The following is a 24,247-nucleotide window of genomic DNA, read 5'->3' on the forward strand; positions in this document are numbered from 1 at the left end:
TCCTCCTAGTCATTCTGTTGAGTGGTGGTTGAGGGAATGTACAGAGTCCCAGTTATTGACCACAACCCAAGGAAGATGCACCTGTTTTCTTGGGACCTTAGGGTTGCTGGCCTCTTGTTTTCCCAGCCTGTCTTCTGGGGGAGGGGCCTGCTGCACTGTTACTCAGGCAACCCTGTTTGGGCAGATTTGCCGTGACCCCTGTGACGGGGGATGGGCTCAGTGGAAACTGGTTTTTGGGGGCTTTTGTTCCCTGGTGGCTTTCCCTGGCTACTTTCTGCATCTCTTCCTAGAGTCAGAGCAGAAGAGACCATTTCCAACCCTCTGCCTCAGAGCGGAGAGATCACAGCCTGTTTTTCAGTGAGCTCTCCAGGCCACACTATCTCCGTTTCTGTCTGTGCTGCTATAAAATGCAGTCCTGGGTTGTGTGCCCTCTGTAGTGCTCCCAGTCCTCGCCTCCAGGTCCGGGCACATCTCTGGCCTTTGTGCTTCTAAAACCGCCAGCCACCCCCAGTTCATGTGCCTGGCCCTGCCGCTCCAGATTTCCATCCGGGGGGGCTGCCCTAAAGTCCTTGCCCCACCGCTACCAGTCTGCAAGTCTGTGCCCAGTCCCCAGCGCGGGAAGCTATGGCTCACTGGTGGTGTAGGATCCTGATGGCTCGGCTCCCTCCCTCTTCCTTTTATCCTGCCATATGTGCCCGCAGAATCACGGTTCCCTGCTTCGTACCTCGAAACCAAATGCCTGCAATATTCTGTTTGTAGAGATCCAGATCTATCTTTTTACATCTCAAGCTGATTTCGTGGGTGTTCAGAGTGATTTGGTAGATATCCAGCTCAATTCTGGGGACCAGTTGGAATAGGGTCCCCTACTCCGTCATCTTTTCCCTCCTCATTACTCAGCCTTTAAAAAGAAGGAATGACACGTGCTATATCATGGATGAATCTTGACGACATTATGTTGAGTGAGCTAATAAGCCAGGCACAAAAGGATGGATACAGTATGGTTCACTTATATCATGTATCTAGAGTAGTTAAAGTCATAGAGACAGAAAGTAGAATGCTCAGGAACTGGGGGAAAGAAGAAACGGGGAGGTATCATGTAATGGGTACGGAGTTTCCATTTGGGAAGATTTTTTGAAGTTCTGGAGATGGATAGTGGTGATGGTTGCACAACAATGTAAATGTATTTATTGCCATTAGAGTGTACATTTTATGTAATGGTTAAAATGGTAAATTTTATGTGGTGTGTATTTTACCATAATATAAAAGAAAGATGTCTGCCAGGACTGCAATTATCTTAAGGTTTGACTGGGAATAGAGAATCTATTTAAAAACCCACTCATGTGGTTTTTAGATGTCTTAAGTTTCTCATTGGCTATTGGCCAAAAGTTTCAGTTTCTTACTGTATACACTCAAGTATACTGACAACATGGTGGCCTGTTTTCCCCAGAGCAAGTAACTCAAGATAGGTAGTCTTTGTATAATCTCAAAAGTGGCATCTGTCACTTCTGTGGTATGCTATTGGTCACACAGACCAACTTGGTTCAGTGTGGGAAGGGGCCCCACAAGAGTAAAAATATTAGGAAGTGACATCACTCAGGGCCATCTTGGACTGGAAGGCACACACAGTTTTCACCTTCTCTCCTCTGGTAGTGAGAGTATGAAGATCCAGTTCACCTGCTCCATCTCCACGAAGTCCCACCCCAGACCTCTAAGAAGATCTTCTACCCGTTGTTTTTGTTTAGACTCTCTCCAGATTCCCGATCACCACCCTCTGCTGTGTCCCCACCATCTTCCGGCTGCTGGTACAGGAGAATCTCACCAGGTACAGCCAGCCCATCTGTTTGGCGCTTTGGGGACCTAAGTATGTGGATATACAGCAGTTTATGTACACATGCACACCCATCCTCTCGGCCAACTCTGTCTCTGTCTCATCTCTCTCTCTCTCTCTCTCTCTATATATATATACACACACACATATATACACACATACATCTGTGATTCTTTCTATACAGAATATATATCTAGAATATTATATATATCTGTGTTCCTCTATCTCACACACACACATGCTCAAGCATACACATCTATATCCTTTGCAGATGCCCTCCAAAAATGAACTTCTGCACCACCACCTCCTGCCCAGGAATTTGCATCCAGATGGAATTGGATAGATTTAAGAGAGTCTGAAATTTTAGCACTTGAGGTGGGCTGTCTCTCCACAAGGGCATCTCTCAGCAGTGTGTCTTCTACTTCTGTGAGGTTGGAGAAATTGTTGGATAATTGTTAGCCACCTGTGGAGTGGGATTTGTGGCCAGGGCCTTAGGTTTGGGGGACCAGCAAGCCCACCGTAGTAGATGTTCCATCCCTCAGGCCCAGACTAACTCCATTCGGCCACTCTCCGAGTGAATGCCATTGGATATCCCACTGAAGGCAACAGACTCTGTGTACGTGTGGCTCCCATCCTGGGTGAATCCAAAGGAACATCTGCTAGCAGGACAAGTCTAGTTGCTGAGGTGTATGGACAGAGACCTATGACCTTAAGTAGCTTACTGACTCTGATCTATGTTTGCCTCTTCTATTGTCTCCCCTCATCCCATGTATCTGTCCATGAAGCACCTAAGGGGGAGTTCTTACATGATTCCCCTGGTGAATTCTTCTCTAATGTAAGAATTTATCCCATTCATTCATCTGTCATGTATACCTTAAGATCAAGGTTTTAACTGCAAGCAGACTCTGAATAACTTGTTGAAGAACAGTTTGGTTGAAAGGTACTAGGTAATACTAATTAATAGTCAAACCAAGTTTATCCAAAGGAAAAAAAATGGTTGAAATGTATTTGCAACCACCAATTTTTTACATTTTGGATAATTTGTTGAATGGAGGGGTAGTTTTACAACATATGTTGGAATTTTGGGCCCATTTGTCAGAATTGTTAGATTCCTAGGGGGCTACTTCCTACCTTTTAAATTTGTAATCAGCTTATCTTTTCTTCTTAAAACGATTTTATTTATTTATTTGAGAGAGAGAGAACACAAGCCGAAGGGGAGGGGCAGAGAGGGATAAGCACGTTGCCCCGCTGAGCGGGGAGCCAGGTGCAATGCGGGGCTCGATCCCAGGACCTTGAGATCATGATCCGAGCCGAAGACAGACGCTTAACTGACTGAGTCACCCAGGTGCCCCATGTAATTGGTTTATCTTTTTTAACCAGGTGGTTGTCCTAACCAATTTATAATCAGTTTGTTTTCAACTAAGTTATTTTGGCCAGTTCACCTGGAGTTTGCTATGTTATGCCAAAACCTACTTATATGAGGTTCCGATTTTATTCCAAAATCAGATAGGATTGATTTTTTAAAAAAATTATCCGCCCATGAGGAATATGCCTGCAAAGCCAGAGGATGGGGCACTTGGAACAGATGATAAAGCCTGGACTTTACCCTCCAGTGGCTTTAGATGTGTAGACCTGAGCAGCATTGTTGGGTCCCGTGGGGGCTGGAGGGATCCTGACACGGGTGGTCTTGTTTTCCAACTGAGAAAGGTACCAGTTTCAGAGCCTGAGGCACTGTTTGACTGGAGGAGAGGCACTGAATCCTGATGTGAGAGAGAAGTGGAAGAGCCAGGTGGGCCTGGAGCTGCATGAAGGCTATGGCCAGTCTAAAACAGTGAGTGCTACTGGGGCCCGGGTCCCTGCCGCAGGTCATCTCCACCTGCACCCTCAGCCACTTGGTGGAGATGACCAGCCCGAAGAGCCTCCTGCCTTCCTGGCTGTGACACCCATCAGGGACTGCCCTGCCCCCTGGGAGAAGCTGATAACAAAATCCCATCAGCTTCTCTTCCCTTTTGGTTTAAAAGATAAAGTGATTTCACAATGACACCATAGCCAGCAAACCTACTCTCACGAATGCAGGTACCATTTGTCTCCACCAGGACAGCCTCCATCTGTCTCTGGTCAGAGCCCAGGATCTTACCCAGTATTCCCCACAGCCATCCGGGCAGCAGAGAGTTGGGGGTCAACTGAGTCTTTTGGCTTAGCGACACATTTGGTTCTTTATGTGTCAGTGTCCAGTAGGGCATTCAATAAATGTTTGTTGACTATGGAAAGAAGAGAAGGAAGGAAGGGAGGCAGAAGGAAGGGAGAGAAACGAAGAGCAGGTAGGAGAGGGGAGAGAGAAGGAGCGGTAGAAGGCAGAGTGAGAGAAAAGGTGGACACCAGGAAGGGGAAGAAGCTACAGGGATACGTCTCCACCTTTCTGGACCTGCTTTCTCTCCAGGTTTTAATCTGTGCCAATTCAAAAGGCATGAAAATCAAGTCTGGATCCATGGGGAAAGCATCTCTACCTTACGATGTGCAGGTAGGCAGCCTCCCCCAACTGTTGTTGAGGCTTGGCTCAAAGAGGAGAGCAAAATGCATGTCCTGGTTAGCATCAGCAGGCTCAGCTGGTGGGGTGGTCTGGCTGTGCAGATATCCAGACACGGCCCTGTGATCTCTCTGCCAGATCGTGGATGATGAGGGCAACATCCTATCTCCAGGAGAAGAGGGGAATATTGCTGTCCGAGTCAGGCCCACCTGGCCCTTCTGTTTCTTCAGTTGCTATTTGGTAAGTGGCAGGGAATGGCCATTTTCACAGTGATTTCTGTGTGTCGAGTGTTGTGTTCTAATATTTGTAAATACTTATTTGTTTAACCCTTGTAATAACTGCATGAGGTAGGTTGGCACTATTATTGATAAGGTGCTATTATTGATAAGGAAATGAGAAAGATTGACTTACCCAATGTCAGGCAACTAGTATGTCCAGGACGTGAATTTAAGCATGGGTATGTCTGAGAGAGCAAATTTATAACACGGGACACCCCATCATTTTAATGATGAGAATTTTTTTTTAAAGATTTTATTTATTTGAGAGAAGGAGAGTGAGCACGAGAGAGCACAAGCAGGGGGTAGGGGCAGGCAGAGGGAGAAGCAGACTCCCCACCGAGCAAGGAGCCCGATGTGGAGCTGGATCTCAGGATCCCGAGATCATGACTTGAGCTGAAGGCAGCCACTTAACCACCTCAGCCACCCAGGTGCCCCTAATGATGAGAAATTGCAGCTCAGAGAAGAGAAGGGACTTCACAAAAGTCAAACTGCAATTTGTGTCAGAGCCTAATTTCAGGATTCTTTTTAAGTCTTGTGTGGCTCAGAGGGGGTCTGCTGGCAGGGCTGTGTCCTAGGATTCTAGTCTAAGTTTCTGTGATAATCCAGGAATGACCTCTCCCTTGTGCCTGCTTTGGTGGGTGTTTATGATGTGCTTTCTTTTTGTTAAACCCTTCTCTATAAAGCTCTACTGACATGGTTTTCAACTTGGTGGCACATTAGAAAACCTTGGAAACTTCAAAACATGACTGGTACTCAAGCCCCACTTGATGAGATTAAACTTTCTGATGATGTGGATCAGTTCCCCTGGTGATTCGAAAGTGCAGCCAAGGTTGAGAACCATGGCTTTGTAAGGAATTCCATCTGGCATGTATATGATGCCATCCGTCAGCTACAACACTAGAAGGAAGAGATAAAGATAAGTCCATTTGTTTTTAAAATGGTGAGTATGTATTTTAGTGGCTTTTTTGTGATTACAAGAGAGATAGTCTTTCATGGTATTTCATTTAAAGTCACAGAAACTTACCTACCAGAATAAACAAACAAACAACTCCCCCCCCCCCAAAAAAACCCCGAACAACAACACAGTAATACACCAAGCAGAGATAATTTTAAAATTTTAGTGTATTTCCATCTAATCATTTTTTTAAATTTTTTATTGTTATGTTAATCACCATATGTTACACCATTAGTTTTTGATGTAGTGTTCCGTGATTCATTGTTTGTGCCGTCTAATCATTTTTGTAAGCAATAGCAAATCCTTGACTTTTCTGAATAATTCATTCATTATTTATTGAGTGGCTACTTCATGCCATTAAGTCTATAGCAATGACAGAAAGACAAGACCTGGTCCTCACAGGGCTCACATACAGGACCCTTGTGGGTCTGTGATCATTCCATTGAGAGAGTCAGGTAATTTGTAGAGTTATTTGCTGGACAGGAATCTTTACTTTTTTCAACTTTTTCTTTTCAGCACCAGCTGTTGGTTTTCTTCTTGGGTCATTTTTAACCAAGGGAAAAAAAAAAAAACATTAAATCTCAGTATTATACTAAGCAAAGTAAGTCAGTCAGAGAACAACAAATACCATATGATTTCACTCCTATGTGGAATTTAAGAAACAAAACAGACGAACATGGGGGAAAAAAGAGGGAAACCATAAAACAGACTCGTAACTATAGAGAAGAAACAGGGTTGATGGAGGGGAAGTGGTTGGGGAATGGAGATGGGTATTAAGGAGGGCACTTGTGGTAAGCACTGGGTGTTGTAGATAAGTGATGAATCACTAAATTCTATTCCTGAAACTAATATTATACTCTATGTTAACTGGAATTTAAATAAAAACTAAAAACTAATAAAAAGATAAAAAAAAATTTCAGAAAAAAGTGATCTGTCATGTCAACGTGGTCAGAAATAAAAGTTTGATATATTCATACATAGCTAAATTTTGGCAGTTTCTTCTGTTTAGTTGGTCGTTTGTTTTATCCCTGGACTGATACCATAGAGCCTCAACCAGGAAAACATTCTCATAACTCTTAATATCTACTAAAGCAAGCCTCTCCTTCCTCAACTTCTTTAGAAATATTTTACCTACTCTCGGCTCTCTACTGTCTCATGTACATTTTAGAATCAAATTGTCAAATACCATGGAAAATGGTTAATGAGTGTCCCTAAGTCTATAGATCAATTTGGGAGAATTAACATATTTATGATATTAAGTCTTTCTATCCTTCCATTTATATCTTCTTTACTATTTTGTAGAGTTGGGTTTTTTTTAAGATTTTATTTATTTATTTATTTGACAGAGAGAGAGAGAGCACAAGTAGGCAGAGCGGCAGGCAGAGGGAGAGGGAGAAACAGACTCCCCGCTGAGCAGGGAGCCTAATGTGGGGCTCGATCCCAGGACCCTGGGATCATGACCTGAGCCGAAGGCAGACGCTTAACCGACTGAGCCACCCAGGCACCCTGTTTTGTAGAGTTTTAAGTTTTCTTTTTATACTTCTTTCAGATTTTGTGTGAGATTTATTTTAAGGTTTTTTTTTTTTTTTAAGATTTTATTTATTTATTTGACAGAGAGAGAGAGATAGCGAGAGCAGGAACACAAGCAGGGGGAGTGGGAGAGGGAGAAGCAGGCTTCCCGCCGAACAGGGAGCCCGATGAGGGACTTGATCCCAGGACCCTGGGATCATGACCTGAGTTGAAGGCAGACACTTAACAACTGAGCCACCCAGGCGCCCTATTTTAAGGTATTGACAGCTTAGTTTTTTGCTTTTTTCTCTGAATGCAGTTTTAAAATTGAGGCATAATTTACATACAGTAAGTGTACCTACATTACATGTATATAGGTCAATGACTTTTGACCCATGTATACACTTGTGTGACCATCACCACAATCAAGATATAGAACATTCTTATCACCTGAAAGAGTTCCCTTGTGCCCCCCAGCAGTCATTCCCCAAGCCATTGGCAATTGCTAAATTATTTGGTGTTGCTAATAGAATACTTTTGCCTTTTTTTTTTAAAGAACTTTATGTAAATGCAATCATAAAGCATTCATATTTGTGTGTCTGGTTTCTTTTTTTTTTTTTTAAGATATTTATTTATTTATTTAACAGAGAGAGAAAGCAAAGAAATAGGGGGAGAGGCAGAGGGAGGGGGAGAAGCAGGCTCCCTACTGAGCAGGGAGCCGGCATGGGGCTCAATTCCAGGACCCTGGGATCATGACCTGAGCCAAAGGCAGACGCTTAACCAACTAAGCCACCCAGGCACCCCTGGTTTCTTTTTTCTTTTTCTTTTTTTTAAAGATTCATTTATTTGTTTGAGAGAGAGAGAGAGAAAACACAAGCAGGGGGAGCGGCAGGCAGAGGGAGAGGGAGAAACAGGCTCCCCGCTGAGCAGAAGACCTGACGTGGGGCTTGATCCCATGACCCTGGATCCTGACCTAAGCCGAAGGCAGATGCTTAACCGACTGAGCCACCCAGGCGCCCCCTGGTTTCTTTTTTTTTTTTTTTAATTCTTTCTTATTTTATTTTTTAACTTAAATTTTACTTAGTTAACATACAGTGCAATATTGGTTTCTGGAGCAGAATTCAGTGATTCATCACTTACATACAACACCCAGTGCTCATCACACGTGCCCTCCTCAGTACCCATCGCCCATCTAGCCCATCCCCGATTCACCTCCCTCCAGCAACCCTCAGTTTATTCCCTATCATTTAGAGTCACTTAATGATTCATTTCCCTCTCTCCTTTTTTTCTTCCCCCCCTTCCCTTATGTTCATCTGTTTTCTGTCTTAAATTCCGCATATGAGTGAGATCTATGGTCTATGTCTTTCTCTGACTTATTTCGCTTAGCATAATACACTTTAGCTCCATCCATGTCATTGCACATGGCAAGATTTCATTTTTTGATGGCTGAGTAATATACCATTATAGATACATACCATATATACATACCAAATATACATGTATACGTAGATACATAGATGTGATAGATACACACACACACACACACACATACATACACACCACATCATCTTTATCCATTCATCAGTCAGTGGACACTTGGGCTCTTTCCATAGTTTGGCTATTGTTGATAATGCTGCTATAAACACTGGGATGCATGTAACCCTTTAAATTTGTATTTTTGTGTCCTTTGGGTAAATACCTAGTAGCACAATTGCTGGATCATAGGGTAGTTCTGTTTTTAACTTTTTGAGGCAACTCTATACTGTTCTCCAGAGTGGCCATACGCGTTTGCATTCCCACCAACAGTGTAAGAGGGTTCCCCTTTCTCCACATCCTCGCCAACACCCGATGTGTCCTGTGTTGTTAATTTTAGCCATTCTGACAGATGTGTGGTATCTCATTGTGGTTTTGATTTGTATTTCCCTGACCAGTGATGTTGAGCATCTTTACATGTGTCTGTTAGCCATCTGGATGTCTTCTTTGGAAAAGTGTCTATTCATGTCTTCTGCCCATTTCTTAACTGGATTGTTTGTTTTTTGGGTGTTGAGTTTGAGAAGTTCTTTATAGATCTTGGATACTAACCCTTCACCACATATGTCATTTGCCAATATCTTCTCCCATTCCGTAAGCTGCCTTTTAGTTTTGTTGATAGTTTCCTTCGTTGTGCAGAAGCTTTTTATCTTGATGAAGTCCCAATAGTTCATTTTTGCTTTTGTTTTCCTTTCTGGCATTGTCTAGTAAGAAACTGTTACGGCCGAGTCAAAGAGGTTTCTGCCTGTGTTCTCCTCTAGGATTTTGATGGTTTCCTATCTCACATTGAGGTCTTTCATCCATTTTGAATTTATTTTTGTGTATGGTGTAAGAAAGTTTCACTCTTTGCATATTGCTGTACAGTTTTCCCAACACCATTTGTTGAAGACTGTCTTTTTTCCATTGGAAATTCTTTCCTGCTTTATTGAAGATTAGTTGACCATATAGTTTTGGGTCCATTTCTGGGTTCTCTATTCTGTTCCATTGATTTATTTGTCTGTTTTTGTGCCAGTATCATACTGTCTTCATGACTACAGCTTTTTAACATAGCTTGAAATATGGAATCGTGATGCCTCATTTTGTTTTTCTTTTTCAGGATTGTTTTGGCTATTTAGGGTGTTTGTGGTTCCATACACATTTTAGTATTGTTTGTTCTAGGTCTGTGAAAAATGCTGGTGGTATTTTGATAGGGATACATTAACTGTATAGTTTGTTTTGGGTAGTATAGACATTTTAACAATGTTCTTCTAATCCATGAGCATGGAATGTTTTTCCATTTCTTTGTGTCCTCTTCAGTTTCTTTCATAAGTGTTCTATAGTTTTCAGAGTACAGATCTTTTTCGTCTTTAGTTAGGTTTATTCCTAGGTATCTTTATTATTTTTGGTACAATTGCAAATAGGATCGATTCTTTGATTTATTTTCCTGCTGCTTCGTTATTGGTATATAGAAATGCAACAGGTTTCTGAACAATGATTTTATATCTTGCAACTTTGCTGAATTCATGTATGAGTTCTAGCAGTTTTTTGGTGGAGTCGTTCAGGTTTTCTACATAGAGTATTATGTCATCTGCAAGGGAAAGTTTGACTTCTTCCTTGCCAATTTTGATACCTTTTATTTCTGTTTGTTGTCTGATTGCTGAGGCTAAGATAAGATGTCCAGTACTATGTTAAATAGTAATGGTGAGAGTGGACATCCTTGTCTTATTCCTGACCGTGTGGGAAAGGTTGTCAGTTTTTCCCCATTGAGGATATTTGCTGTGGATTTTCTGTATATGGCCTTTATGATGTTGAGGTATGTTCCATCTATCCCTACTTTGTTAAGTGTTTTTATCAGGATAGGATTCTGTATTTGATCAAATGCTTTTTCTGCATCTACTGAGGATCATATGGTTCTTATTCTTTCTTTTATTAATGTGGTGTATCATGTTGATTGATTTGCAAATATTGAACCATCCCTGCAGCCCAGCAATAAATCCCACTTGATCGTGGTGAATAATTATTTTAATGTACTGTTGAATTTGATTTGCTAGTATTTTATTGAGACTTTTTGCGTCCATGTTCATCAGGGATATTGGCCTGTAATTCTCCTTTTTCTTGGGGTCTTTGTCTGGTTTTGGAGTTAAGGTAATGCTGGCTTTGTAGAATGAGTTCAGAAATTTTCCTTCTATTTCTTTTTTTTTTTTTTTTTTTAACAGTTTGAGGAGAATAGTTATTAACTCTTCTTCAAATGTCTGGTAGAATTCCCCTGGGAAACTATCTGGCCCTGGACTTTTGTTTGTTGGGAGATTTTTGATTACTGATTCAATTTATTTGCTGGTTATGGGTCCATTCAAATTTTGTTTCTTCCTGTTTCAGTTTTGGTAGTTTGTAGGTTTCTAAGAATTTGTCCATTTCTTCCAGGTTGCCCAGTTTGTTGGCATATAATTTTTCATAGTATTCTCTTATAATTGTTTGTATTTCTGTGGTGTTGGTTATGATCTCTTCTATTTGTGATTTTTCTCTATTTGGGTCCTTTCTCTTTTCTTTTTGATAAGTCTGGCTGGGGTTTATCAATTTTATTAATTCATTCGAAGAACCAGCTCTTAGTTTTGTTAATTCATTCTACGGGGGTTTTTTGTTTGTTTCTATATCATTTATTTCTGCTCTAATCTTTATTATTTCCCTTCTTCTGCTGGCATTAGGCTTTATTTGCTATTCTTTTTCTAGCTTCTTTAGGTGTAAGATTAGGTTGTGTATTTGAGACTTTTTTTGCTTCTTGAGGTGGGCCTGTATTGCAGTATACTTCCCTCAAGGACTGCCTTTGCTGCATCTCAAAGGTTTTGGACTATTGTGTTTTCATTTACATTCATTTCCATGTATTTTTTAATTTCTTCCTTAATTTCCTGGTTAACCCATTCATTCTTTAGTAGGATGTTCTTTAACCTCCATGTATTTGTGGTCTTTGCAAATTTTTTCTTGTGGTTGACTTCTTAGTTTCTTAGCGTTGTGATCAGAAAATAGGTATGGTATGATCTCAATCTTTTTGTACTTGTTGAGAGCTGATTTGTGACTAGCATGTGATCTATTCTGGAGAATGTCCCATGTGCACTCGAAAAGAACGTGTATTCTGCTGCTTTAGGATGAAATGTTCTGAATATATCTGTTAAGTCCATCTGGTGCAGTGTGTCATTCCAAGCCATTGTTTCCTTGAATATTACTATGTTTTAATAAGTTGCTGAGTTCCCTAAATCTACCTTCATGGTCCATCACCTTTCTTTCCCTCTTCTTTTCAACTTCATTATTTTCCATAATTTTATCTTCTGATTCACTGATTCACTCTTCTGTTTCATCCATCTTGGTTTTTATGCCCTCCATTTGGAATTGCATCTCAGTTATAACATTTTAAATTTTGGTCTAACTAGATTTTAGTTCTTTTATCTCTGCAGTAAGGGATTCTCTACTGTCTTGTATGCTTTTTTCAAGCCCAGCTAGTATCCTGTTAATTGTTGTTTTAAATTCTAGTTCAGACATCTTACTTATATCATATTGATTAAATCCCTGGCCATGAGTTCTATCTCCTCTTCTTTCTTTTGGGGTGAACTTCTCCATATCATCATTTTGTCCAGAAAAGAAAAGAAGAAAGAAAAAGAAAAAAGAAAACAACAACAACAAAACAAAAAAACTAGATCCTGGGTGTGTCTTGGTCTGCTTGTCAAAAGAATCTAGATCCCAAAATAAGAAAGGAAAAAAATAAAATATAATGAAAGTAAACAAAAAAATAGTATATATAGATGGTATATATAAAAACAAAAATTTTTTAAATTAAAAAATTTTTAAAAAGAATTGAAAAAATAAGAAAATAAATGAAAAAAAATAAAGAATAAAAGTACAAAGGAGGCTAGATACTATTTTCCCCTAGAGCTGAAGCTTTGCAGCCCTCTCTGATCAGAAGACTTTGTGTGAGCGAGTTGTTTGTGCTGGTCTTCTGGGGGAGGGGCCTGTTGCAGGATTCTCAGGTGGACTTACTTAGTGGAAATGGGTCTCCAGTTTGCAGGGAGGCAGGGCTTGATGTAAGCAGCCCTGGACTCCACTAGGTGGTGCTGTTTTGCTCCTTGAAGGCTTTCAGTGATGATGGGCAGGTTAACTATGGCAGCCCCCCTCCCCCTTCCAGTCCCACAGTTGAAAGTTAATGCCCCCAATTCTTCAGTGAGCCCTCACAGAAGAGCAGTCAATCACTCTTGTGTCCCCGGTTTCCATCAGAACCCTGCATTCACCTGGCCTGTGTCTGAGCTTTTTATCTCAGGCATGCAACTGAATTTCAAAACTCCAAATTTTAGGGACTCCTGCAGGTCGGACTGTACTGTTCCTCCCCCACGCTTCTGCTGTTTGCCAGGCCTGTCCCAGGAAAGAGGTCACAGGACCTCGGAGTGATTCGCAGTTTATGGCAAAACAGAGCAGAAAGCCAGCACCTAGACTGGCTGTTCTCAGCCGGCTTCCACACTCCTGTGCCTGGGAACAGTGCAGCACTTAGGTGCCATCTGTTCTTCTTGCGACCCAGAGGATCCTGAGACCACAGTGTCACATGTGAGTTCTGCCCTGCTTCGCCACCTGAGCACCCTTAAGCCAGGCATGTACCCATGGTAGCAGACTTCTAAAAGTTCTGATTTTGTGCTCCGCTGCTTATAATACTTTGTGGTAGCCTCCACCGTGGGCTCCCTCCCTGCCGCTCCCTCCACAGCTATGTCTCCCCAAATTCAAGCCTCTGCACCTCCTACCTACCAAAAGGTGGCCCCTTTTCTACTTGTGGACTTGCAGTTTTTGTTCTCTCAGACCTCTGATTGATTTCTTAGGTGTTCCAAATGATTTATAGCTATCTAGCTGTATTCGAGGGACGAGACAAGCTTAGGGTGCCCCTGATCCTCTGCCGTCTTAACTCCCTGTCTGGTTTCATTTATTCAGCATAACTGTGTGTTTTGAGACATACCTGGATAGTTGCACACAGCAGTAATTTGTTTTTTTCTTGTTGAGTAGTAGCTTCTTGAAAGCTTTGAGACTCAGAGTTTGATTAGTTTTTCCTCCTTCCTCTCCTCTTGTCTTTTGGACATCTGCTCACTTTCTACCTTCAGTGATTCCTGAGCACAAAGAGTATCAGTGTGTTCTTTTATCCTAAAAAACAGAGCCAATGGCCCTGTGTCCACCCTCCTGCATTCAACTATGCTTCCTCGGACCCTTCCAAGGGGTGGTAGCAAGTGGCTGTCCTTAATCATTTCCTGGCCTCTCCTTCCATTTAAAAGAGAGAAAAATGCACAAATTCACAGCTCCTCGTCCAGTGGGAAATTCTGGCCAGCATGGTCTCTTGGAACTGCTTTTAGGGGTCCCCAGCCTCCTGCACGGGCCTTCGAGGGCTGTAGCTGGCTTGAGTGGCTGTGCCAAGATGGCCCCACACATACTTACTTTGTCTTCCAGAACAATCCTCAGAAGACAGAGGCATCAGAACGAGGGGACTTTCACATCACGGGGGACCGAGCCCACAAGGACAAGGATGGCTACTTTTGGTTCACAGGAATAAATGATGATGTGATCAATTCCTCAAGGTCAAGCTGACTGCTCTGTCCTTCTGCTTTTGAAGCTTCGTCGCGGGGGAGGTGGGAAGCAGTCACTTGGAAGAGTTTGTTTTTCTCTTCCAGCTACCGGATTGGGCCCGTTGAAGTGGAAAATGCCCTTGCTGAGCACCCTGTTGTTCTGGAGGCTGCTGTGGTCAGCAGCCCAGACCCCGTCAGAGGGGAGGTAACTAGTCCAGCCAAGAACATTGCCTCCTGGTTCTATACCTGTTTGCACCCAGCAGAGTAAGCTCCACCGAGGTACTACAAAGTCTGAAATGCCACCATCGGGCACCCATTCCTTTTGGTTAAGCATTACCCTCCTGTCTTTAGAGACATACTTTTGGGTCGAATGGACCCAGAACTGGGTCCAAAAGAGGTGGACTGTTGGAAAGAGATCTTGGCAGTGGGTGCAGGCTCTGTCATCCATCCTGGCCAATAAAGAGTCCTTTCCCATTTGCAGATGAGGCTATAGCAAGCACACCAGACATGGCTGCTGATGGTTCTAACCTGGGAGGAATATCCACCTTAAGGGATTACAAAGTAAGTATCCAAAGTGACCCTGATGTATCAGAAGGATGGGCCAAATTTAATAAGCTGACCTTCCTCGGGAGATGCAAATTCCTTCCCATGGGTCCCAGAGGAATAGATAGAATGGGAGAGATGAAGCTCATAGGCAGGCCTGTGTGCTTTTCACTGGCTGTAAATCCAACATAATCCTACAGTATAGTGTAGTTACCTTATGAAAGTTAGTACAACATCAGGCAGTGTTCTCAGAAGCACCAGGGCCAGAGGAGTGGGTCTCTAAGTCAGGGCCCTAGACTACTCATAGCTGCATCATCTGGGATTCTTATTTAAAATACAGATTTCTAGACCTCAAATCAGTCTTGCTGAATTAGAGTGAGTGAGGATGCAGCCCAAGGCTTCTTCATTTTGACCAGAAGCCCCTAGCCAAGTGATTCTGATGCCAATTAAACTTTGAGGCCAATGATGTAGAATAAGGAAGGTGGGAGCCCTATGTATATTCTGGAGAAATCACACCTGGAAAAGTACACCTAGCTTTGTATACCCCAAATTAGCTGGGGTTGTGACAAATGGCTGTGTGCGGTTAATCTACATATAGTACTCAGAACAGAGCCTGGCACATAGAAAATACTCAATAAATGTTTGGTAGTTTTAACAATCAGAGAGAGCCTTTCCTAATAACCAGATCTATCTGAAAGTGAAATGTAATGAGATGCCCACCTTTAGGAAGCATGCAAAGATGGTGAACCCCCACCTAACAGGATGTTGTTGACAGAGCTGTATGCTGAGGTGGGTAGCAGGCTACTGGCCTTTGAATTCTTCCACTCCTGTCAGAAACCATGTTCTGTTGTACCCCTCGTCCTTGGTGGGAGGCAGCCTGCAAAGCAAGGCTCAGGCAGAAACAACCAAGGTACAGAATGTCCCCTCAGGACAGAGGGCACTGAAACTGTGCTGCAAAATGTTTGCTGCTTGCAAACACTTGTACAGGCAGGCTCAGAAATACACACCTCCCCTTGGAAGTGGTGTGCATTATTCCCAATCCTGCCTATTCAAGCCTCTGCTAATTTTCCTGTGAGAACGATTTGGAAGTAATGGACCCTGAGGAGTGTGTGAAGCTCCTTTCTCCACAAAGTATTTGCATCAGAAAAGAAGCTCATTGGCTACTCATGTTGTTATTATCAGGAGAGGGTAGCAGTTTGGGGAATAGGTAGAATCCTGGAATCATTCCACAAAAGCCAGTGTTTCCAATAGTTGGTCCTGGAATGGAGGCAACAGGGGAAAAAAAATGGTGTTGTCCATTTTGCTGGCTGAGCCAGAGGAGCTGGTAGGACTTTCATGCTTAGGTGGCAAAAGGAAGAAAAAGTTGTTATAAAGGGCCTGATTCTTTCTGATTTTGGAGGGTTTGTTTTTGTTTTCCTCTGGCAGGTGGTGAGGCATTTATTGTCCTTTCTCCAGCTTACTTCTCTCAAGATCCTAAGAAACTAACCCAGGAGCTCCAAGAGCATGTGAAAAGGGTGACCGCTCCATACAAGTACCCCAGGAAGGTAAACAGCAGGGGCTCTAGGACTTGATGAGCTGAGAAATCCCCTGAGCACACACTACATTGGCTCTCAGTCAGGGCCAAGCCCGGGGTAGGGGGTGCGTGATGAAGGTACAAATAACCGAGCTTCTCCTTCAGCCTTTTCTCCCTGTTTCCTCACTGGACCCTCCCCAAACCACATTTTATTCCTACTCTAAGAAGTGACAGACACTGGATTTGGGGGGTGGGAGGGTGGGGGGGATGGTGCTGAATCTCTGCGGGCAAGGTCATGTGCCCCAGACTAGCCATTTTGGTCATTGCCATTTAGAGAAAACTATGAATCATGGAGGCTTTCCAACAAAGTGACAGAGGGTATGAAGTCATAAGTCTTTCTAGGAAATGATGATTTCAAACTGTTTTTGTCTTATGGTCACTAGGTGGCCTTTGTTTCAGAATTGCCCAAGACGGTTTCTGGAAAGATCCAAAGGAATAAATTGAGAAGCCAAGAGTGGGGGGAGTTGAGAGGCAACCCCCGAAAGGCCCGATAGGCCTCTGAAGCTTCTAAGAGGAACTGTTGGGATCACTGGTTAGTCCTTGTTTAGAGCATCATCCCTTCAACCCTATGGACATCAAAGGCTTTCAGTTTCAAATGGGCATCTCCAAAATCGCTGGGAGGAGCCTGGAACAGAGTGGAAGAATGTCACTAGCCCAGAGTGCACAGCCCCTGCCAGTCTAGCATATGTTTGATGCCTTGACTTCCCCCTCCTCTCTCTGAAGGCAACCTCAGCAGCTGATGCTCTGAAGGACAGGTCACCATAAAGTCAGGGCTCCTATGATCTCATTCACTGCCGGTCATTCAGGGCCGGTGGGGGTGTAACCACTTGATCCTTTTGATAAAGCCATTTGATAATCATATCCAGGGCCATGAAAAATTGGTCCTACCCTTTTGCTCAGAAATGCCATCTTTGGTAATCACTACAAAAGACAGGATTCAAGGATATTTACTTGAACATTGTTTAAAACTGTAAAAAAAAAAAAAAAGGAAAAAGAAAAAAAATCAATGTCCAACCAATAGGACAATGATTAAGTTGTAGTAGATTAACTCAGTAACATATTATGTGACCTTTAAAAATATGCCTTGGGGCCACCTTGAGCTAAATTAATTTTAAGTCATAATGAAAATAATATATGTGTAGTGGAGAACCATAACTTTGAAAGGTAAAGGAAAAACTATGGAAAAAAAGCCTGAAAGGAAATACTTATGTTAAAAGTATTGAAAATAGTGGATGATAGTTTTCTCCTTTCCTCTGCGTTTCTCTATTTTCCAAGCTTTCTCAGTGAGCATGTGTAACTATTGTAATGAAAAAATTATCTTAAAGAAACAATTCCCCCAAACCACACTCTGCCTCCAACACATCATCCCTCAAAGACTAGTGTATTACGTTGTGACCACAAAATACACAAGGACCCAAAACCACATCTCAGTCCCAGAAACAGAAAGAGGCGGCTCTGGGCCTCTGAGACCAGCCCTATGCAGAGACGAAGCAGATGGAAACTCAACGTGATCTTCGGTGCTGCTTAGCCAAACCCCAAGATCTCCATTCACCCACCAATCAATATTTATTGAGCACCTACTCAGTGCTGGGCTCTGGGAATGCAACAATAAGCAAAAGCCAGCCCAGTCAGCACCTGTATTAATCTGTCTGGACTGACAAAGTACCACAGACTGGGAGGCTTGCTTTCTTTCTCTCTCCTTCCTTCCTTCCTTCCTTCCTTCCTTCCTTCCTTCCTTCCTTCCTTCCTTCCGTCCGTCCGTCCTTCCTTCCTTCCTTCCTTCCTTCCGTCCGTCCTTCCACGTTGGAAGTCCAAGATCAAGGTGTCAGCAGGGTTAGTTTAATTCTGAGGCTCTCTCTTTGGTTTGTAGACGGCTGTCTTCTCCTATGTCCTCACATGATCTTCCTTCTGTATATGTCTGTCTCCTGATCTCCTCTTCTTATAAGAACACCAGTCAGATTGGATGAGGGCCTGATGACCTCATTGTAACTTAATCACTTCTTTGAAGGACCCATCTCCAAATACAACCATATTTTGAGGTACTGGGGATTAGGACTTAAGCATATGAATTTGGGGGGACACGATTCAGCCCATGACACTACCCTTGTGGAGTTTACAGTTGAGTGGGGAGGCTGATGTTATTCATCAAAGAGTAAGGCAAATAATGTACCACTGTGATAAATACCATGAAGGAAAGAATTTAGTTAAAGTTGGACTGACCAAGACTGGGGGGACTCAAGGTAAAAGGACAGCCTTTCATAAGGAAGTCCCTGGTGAACTGGGATTGAAAGAAAAGTGGAAGTAAACTAAGTAAAGAGATTGGGGCCCAGCATTCTGAACAAAGGATACAGCGTGTGCAAAGGCCCTGATGGGGGGAGAAACAGGTTTGTGTTTCTAAGAACAGCACACTCAGCACCAGCTACGGTCAGGCACAGTTCTAAATATTTTAACTCTCAACTATCTTGTTGAACAGGTACTGATGACATTCTCATTTTACAGGTAGAACAAAGGGGTTAAGCAATTTGTAGTTCAGAATGACTGGGTTTAGGAATTTTGTCTTCAATGAGTGCTAGGGAGCCACTGAAGGTTTATGGCAGAGAAATGATCCTTAAAGTTTCAATAGCCCTTAAAAAGAAAAAAAAAAAACTTCTCAAAATGATTTAGTTGTTCTTTAAGTCTTTTGTCTTTGTGGCCTTCCTGGGCTGAGTAAATTTTCTTTTTTTTTTTTTTTAAAGATTTTGTTTATTTATTTGACAGAGACACAGTGAGAGAGGGAACACAAGCAGGGGGAGTGGGAGAGGGAGAAGCAGGCTTCCCGCTGAGCAGGGAGCCCGATGTGGGGCTCGATCCTAGGCCTCTGGGATCATGACCTGAGCCGAAGGCAGACGCTTAACGACTGAGCCACCCAGGGGCCCCGAGTAAATTTTCTTTATGTTAAAAGTGGAAATTCAGAGGGCTTTGGTATTTAGCCCAGACCCCATAGGCCTGACTCTGAAACCTCTTTAGTGCTCTTGGACTGGGGTTTGGAGTTGTGCATCAGACGCTGCTGGAATTCCTAATGAGCCCCCCAAAATGTCAGTTCCTTGAAAGCCAGGGGCTTGGATGGAAATGCCCCCCAGGGGAAGTGGCGCCTGCCATCACCATGTCATTGTGGTTACATTGCTCCCTTCTCTTAGACTCAATCTTAGATGCAGGGCGGATGATCCCTTGCCTCTTCTCCTCTTAGCCCCTGGGCTGAACCTGTCTGTTCTTCTCCAGCTGTAATCAGAGCTCCCTACCCTGGCCTTTGTCCAGACTTCAGTCAGCATAAGCCAAGGGTGATGAAGGGTGGGAGTGGGGGTGGGGAGGCCCACCCACCCCCAGCCCTCCCTGTCCACCCTTTTCCCCTCAATTTTCCCTCAAGCCCTCTCCCCACTCCACTGATGCACTTGGCCAACCTCCGTACCCCAAGCCAGCTCTCCACAGTTGCCTCAGCCCAGCCCAGTTCAACTGCAAAAGGAAAAAGGCTGAACTCCCGGCTGCGGCTGAACAGTTGGGAGCCAGGCACTACTAATCCACACTTCCCCACCAGCAGCCCCAGCCCTGGAAGTGCTGACAAGAACTGTTACCATCCCTCTCTTGACAATGTATTCCATGCCTGGCATTGTACTACATGCTCTGCTGAGGTCCTCTCACTCTGTTATTCCCCGCCTTCACTCACTCCCATGTTGCCTTTGGGATTGTGACTCTCTCCACATACCATCTGTGCTATAAATCAACTCACTTTTAAAAGAAAGCATCTTTGCCCTAAGCTATATCTATATCTATATCTATATCTATATCTAATGAGTCTGGAGTTCTGTTCATTTTTTTCCCCCACTGCACACCAAAAGAACCGTGAACGTGAATGCTGCTCAACCAAAATCACCTTGCAAAACCCACGTTGGGGAAAACAGATCCAACCAATTTCTCACTCAAATCCTGAGAAGAAAGTATTAGAATCTCCACTTAACAGTTGGAAAGACTGAAGCTGGGGACGTCTTGCATAGCAGCCCCTCCCTGGGTCTCCATCCCTCTCCAGTCTCTGCCAAGACCCCTGCCCACCTTCTCCAGGTTCCCATCTCTTTCTCCTTCTCACAATCTTCACCCCATTCCTTTTCCTTTTTTGTAGGTTTTTATTTAATTCCAGGTAGTTAACGTGCAGTGTTGTATTCCTTTCAAGTGTACAATATAGTGATTCAACACTTGCATACAGCACCTGGTGCTCATTACCACAAGTGTCCTTCTTAATCCCCATCACCTGTTTAACCCATCCCCCCACCGACCTTCCCTCTGGTAACCATCAGTGTGTTCTCTGTAGTTAAGAATGTGTTTCTTGGCTTATTTCTCTCTCTCTTTTTTCCTTTGCTTCTTTGTTTTGTTTCTTAAATTCCACATGTGAGTGTAGTCATGTGGTCTTTTCTCTGACTTATTTCACTTAGCATGATACTTTCTAGCTCTAGCTATGTCCTTGCAAATGGCAAGATTTCATCGTTTTTATGGAATAATATTCTATTGTATATCTGTACCGCATCTTCTTTATCCATTCATCTAGCCATGGACACTTGGGGTGCTTCCATATCTTGGCTATTGTAAACAATGCTGCTATCATACCGCTTTGAATTAGCGTTGTTGTATTCTTTGGGTAAATACCCAGTAGTGTGATTGCTGGTTCCTAAGGTAATTCTATTTTGAATGTTTTGAGGAAACTCCATACTGTTTTCCACAGTGGCTGCACCAGTTTGCATTCCCACCAACAGTGTAGGAAGGTTCCTTTTCCTTTTTCTCCACATCCTCACCAACACCTGTTGTTTCTTGTGTTGCTGATTTTAGCTGTTCTGACTGGTGTGAGGTGGTATCTCATTGCAGTTTTGATTTGCATTTCCCTGATGATAAGTGATGATGAGCATCTTTGCGTGTGTCTGTTGGCCATCTGTGTTTTCTTTGGAGAAATGTCTGTTCATGTCTTATGCCCATTTTTAATTGGATTATTTGTTTTTTGGGTTTGATTTGTTTAAGTTATTTACGTATTTTTTATAATAACCCTTTTTTTGATATGTCATTTGCAAATACCTTCTCCCATTCAGTAGGTTCTCTTTTAATTTTGTTGATTGTTTCCTTTGCTGTGCAGAAGCCTTTTATTTTGATGTAATCCCAATAGTTACTTTTGCTTTTGCTGGGAGACATATCTAGAAAAAAGTTGCAACAGCTGACGTCAAAGAGGTTACTACCTGTGTTCCCTTCTAGGATTTTTATGGTTTCAGGTTTCACATTTAGGTCTTTAATCCATTTTGAATTTATTTTTGTGTATGGTGTAAGGAAGTGGTCCCTTTGTTCACCCACTTTGCCTCTTCCTGGCCTGAGGGCTCAACAGTACTAAGGTTCAGCTTTTAAGTCATTTCTCTTGCAAAGCTTTCATTGCTGCCCATCATAGGGATCTTTTTGAGGGATCCCAGGATACCCTGCCTAACTATATGGTAGCAGAAATAATGGAGTTGCTGAGTAGGCTGGGCCTGATGGCCTACAGTCAGACAATAGCTTTGTATTATTTTCCTCCTGCCACTGATATTCAGACCCACTATGTCCACTCTCTTCCTCACCCAAAGGGCTGCATGCCCTTGGACATATTCCTTATCATTTTATTCCTTCTCATACCTCATTTTCAGGCATTAAAATGTTTAGTCCAATCTAAATCTAAACTGAAATTCAGCTTAGAGCTGGCTCCTCTTCCCCAGCCCGGCCTCATTCAGGGTGTGTTTGGTGTTCTTTCATACTTCTGCAATCTGTGTTTGTCTTTGTAGTCCTTATTCATTCACTGTAATGTTTACGGAGTACCTACTGTATGCTAGATACAGTTCTAAGTTCTCGAGCTAAATCACCTCCAAAACAGGCAAAGATCTCCTTCCTCGTGCATTTTAGATTCTAATGGAAGAATACGGAGGCAAAAAATAATAAGTAAATTCTATAATATGTTAGAAAGTGATGAGTTTTCAAGAAAAAGTAATACTGCATAGGGGTTGGGGAGGGAAGGGAGAACCACTTCAAGGGTGGATTGCTCTTTGAAGTAGATGGTGAAGGTAAGGTTCACTGAGAAGGTGAGAAAAACCTTTGGCAAAGATTTGAAGGAGGAGAGGAGGTTATCCATAGATACCTGGGGGAGAGTGGTCTGAGAAGAAACAGGAGGTGCAGTGATCCTGAGGCAGGGTGTGCCATTGGGCCTGGATGTGGGAGGGTGTGCTAAATGGACAGGACATCAAGCCAGAGAGGACAGGAACGTGTGTGAAGACCATGCAGGAACTTGGATACTGTGGTAAACACTTGGGCATTTCTTTTGCGTGAACCAGGATTCACTGGTAGGTACTGAGCAGAGGTGTGACATGATTTGACCTCTGAGCTAACCTGAACAGCATCTAAAATGAACATCATCATTTTCCACGTCATTAGCTATCTCGCCTCCAAACTGGGAGAGATCTGTATCAGTCACCTTTGTGAGCATCTGAGAACAGCAGTCAGTAAATATCTGTTGACTAATTGGCAAAACCAGATATTTCCAGGGAATATGGTATTCCGTGGCTTATCTAGAGGAACTTGGCTCCAGAACTTCCAAACCAAACAGGTCTGTTGGTTCTTTTGCCCCTATTTCTGGGAGGATGAATTACTTTTTCTTGAGCTTCCTTCAATTTGTGGACCCTAATTACAATTCCAAGACCACAACCTTCATTCCCCAAATCTGCTGCAACCAGGTGATCAATAGGAATGGTCAGTGACTCCCAGACCCTCCATCCATGCCGGTGTGTGGAGTCCAAAGACTGTTCTCCAAGTATCCCATTCTAGCCTTGCTATAATTTGCTGAGTGTTTTACTATGTGAGTGCATTTTTTAAGAAAAACTTTTACGTATTAATTTTTTGAAAAAAATCAGTGCAAGGGCAAAGGTGTGCTAGGGCAAAGGCGTGCAAGGGCACCTGGCTCTGGGGTTCCCAAACAGACCAGGTTCAGCCACTCACTGCTGACAAAATCCAAAGGCAGAGAGATGAATGGTGGTGAATGAGAAAGGAATTTATTTCAGTGAGGCCAGCACCGAGAAGACACCAGACTAGCATCTCAAAGACAGTCTCCAAAGTGTTGAAAATATTTCCAGGCTTATATAAGGAAAATGAGGGACAAAGTTCAGTGAGTATAGGCAGGGGGGCAGTAAAGGTCGGGTAGATCATTGCCTTGAAGTCAGTCACGCAGGGTCTTCGTACATCAGGGCAGTCATTATTGCTTGAGGGGTAGTTTCTGTTCAGTCAGGGGATGCTTTGCCCACAAGGTCTTTTGCCTGAGTTAAAAGGTAAGCTGGAAAGAAGGTTGAAGTCCTCTTTCATAAGTAAAAATTTAATTTGAAGGAGTTAATAATAAAACCTACTTTGATCCATTCAAATCAAACTGGCTCCTCTCTCCAGAAGCAACTGAGGTGACCAGTTTCTAGCGCTCCCTACCAGAGGTATCCTAAACAGCTTTATGTGCTGAGTGTTTGATGTGCACTATCAAGTTCAATCCTCACACGTCTAAATGGTCTCCTAGGACTATCCCCATTTTCAAGTAAGAAGATTGAAATTCGGGGCAGGAGTAACAACTTCTTCAAGAGCACACAGCTCAGTAGCAGGGGAAGCCAAATTCAAATCCAGACAGACTTCAGGTTCTCAGTCCTTAACCATGAACTTCCATAGCTTCTATATAGCTGTACTGTATAGTCATGGATAAAGAGGTTGCTAACCACTGGAGCTGAAGAACCAGAGGGTATTTTTACAGGGAAGAGGGAGTCACTGGTGCAGGAGAAAGCACAAACAGACTTCAGAAGAGAGCTGTGTAAGGCAGGGAGAGTAGCAATGAGCAGGAATGGATGGGATGGGGTAAAGTTGGTACCCCTGCCCTAACCCAGGGA

General features: G+C 43.0%; 1 protein-coding gene across 1 annotated transcript in view; it reads left to right on the plus strand.

Annotated features, from left to right (window-relative positions):
- LOC123841967 (acyl-coenzyme A synthetase ACSM5, mitochondrial-like) overlaps positions 1–17,807 on the plus strand; it is a 36,130-nt gene extending 18,323 nt beyond the window's left edge. Inside the window, 9 exon segments of the mRNA XM_064592614.1 lie at positions 1,743–1,822; positions 3,536–3,659; positions 4,269–4,349; positions 4,494–4,595; positions 14,073–14,200; positions 14,294–14,400; positions 14,584–14,585; positions 16,165–16,275; positions 16,688–17,807. Of these exon segments, the coding sequence (XP_064448684.1) occupies positions 1,743–1,822; positions 3,536–3,659; positions 4,269–4,349; positions 4,494–4,595; positions 14,073–14,200; positions 14,294–14,400; positions 14,584–14,585; positions 16,165–16,275; positions 16,688–16,798 (846 nt within the window). The 3' untranslated portion in view covers positions 16,799–17,807.
- The last annotated feature ends 6,440 nt before the right edge of the window (positions 17,808–24,247 follow it).

This window comes from Mirounga angustirostris, unplaced genomic scaffold (genome assembly GCF_029215605.1).
Source record: "Mirounga angustirostris isolate CCGP_5_RB_7025 unplaced genomic scaffold, mMirAng1.0.hap1 SCAF_5, whole genome shotgun sequence".
Taxonomy (NCBI): Eukaryota; Metazoa; Chordata; class Mammalia; order Carnivora; family Phocidae; genus Mirounga; species Mirounga angustirostris.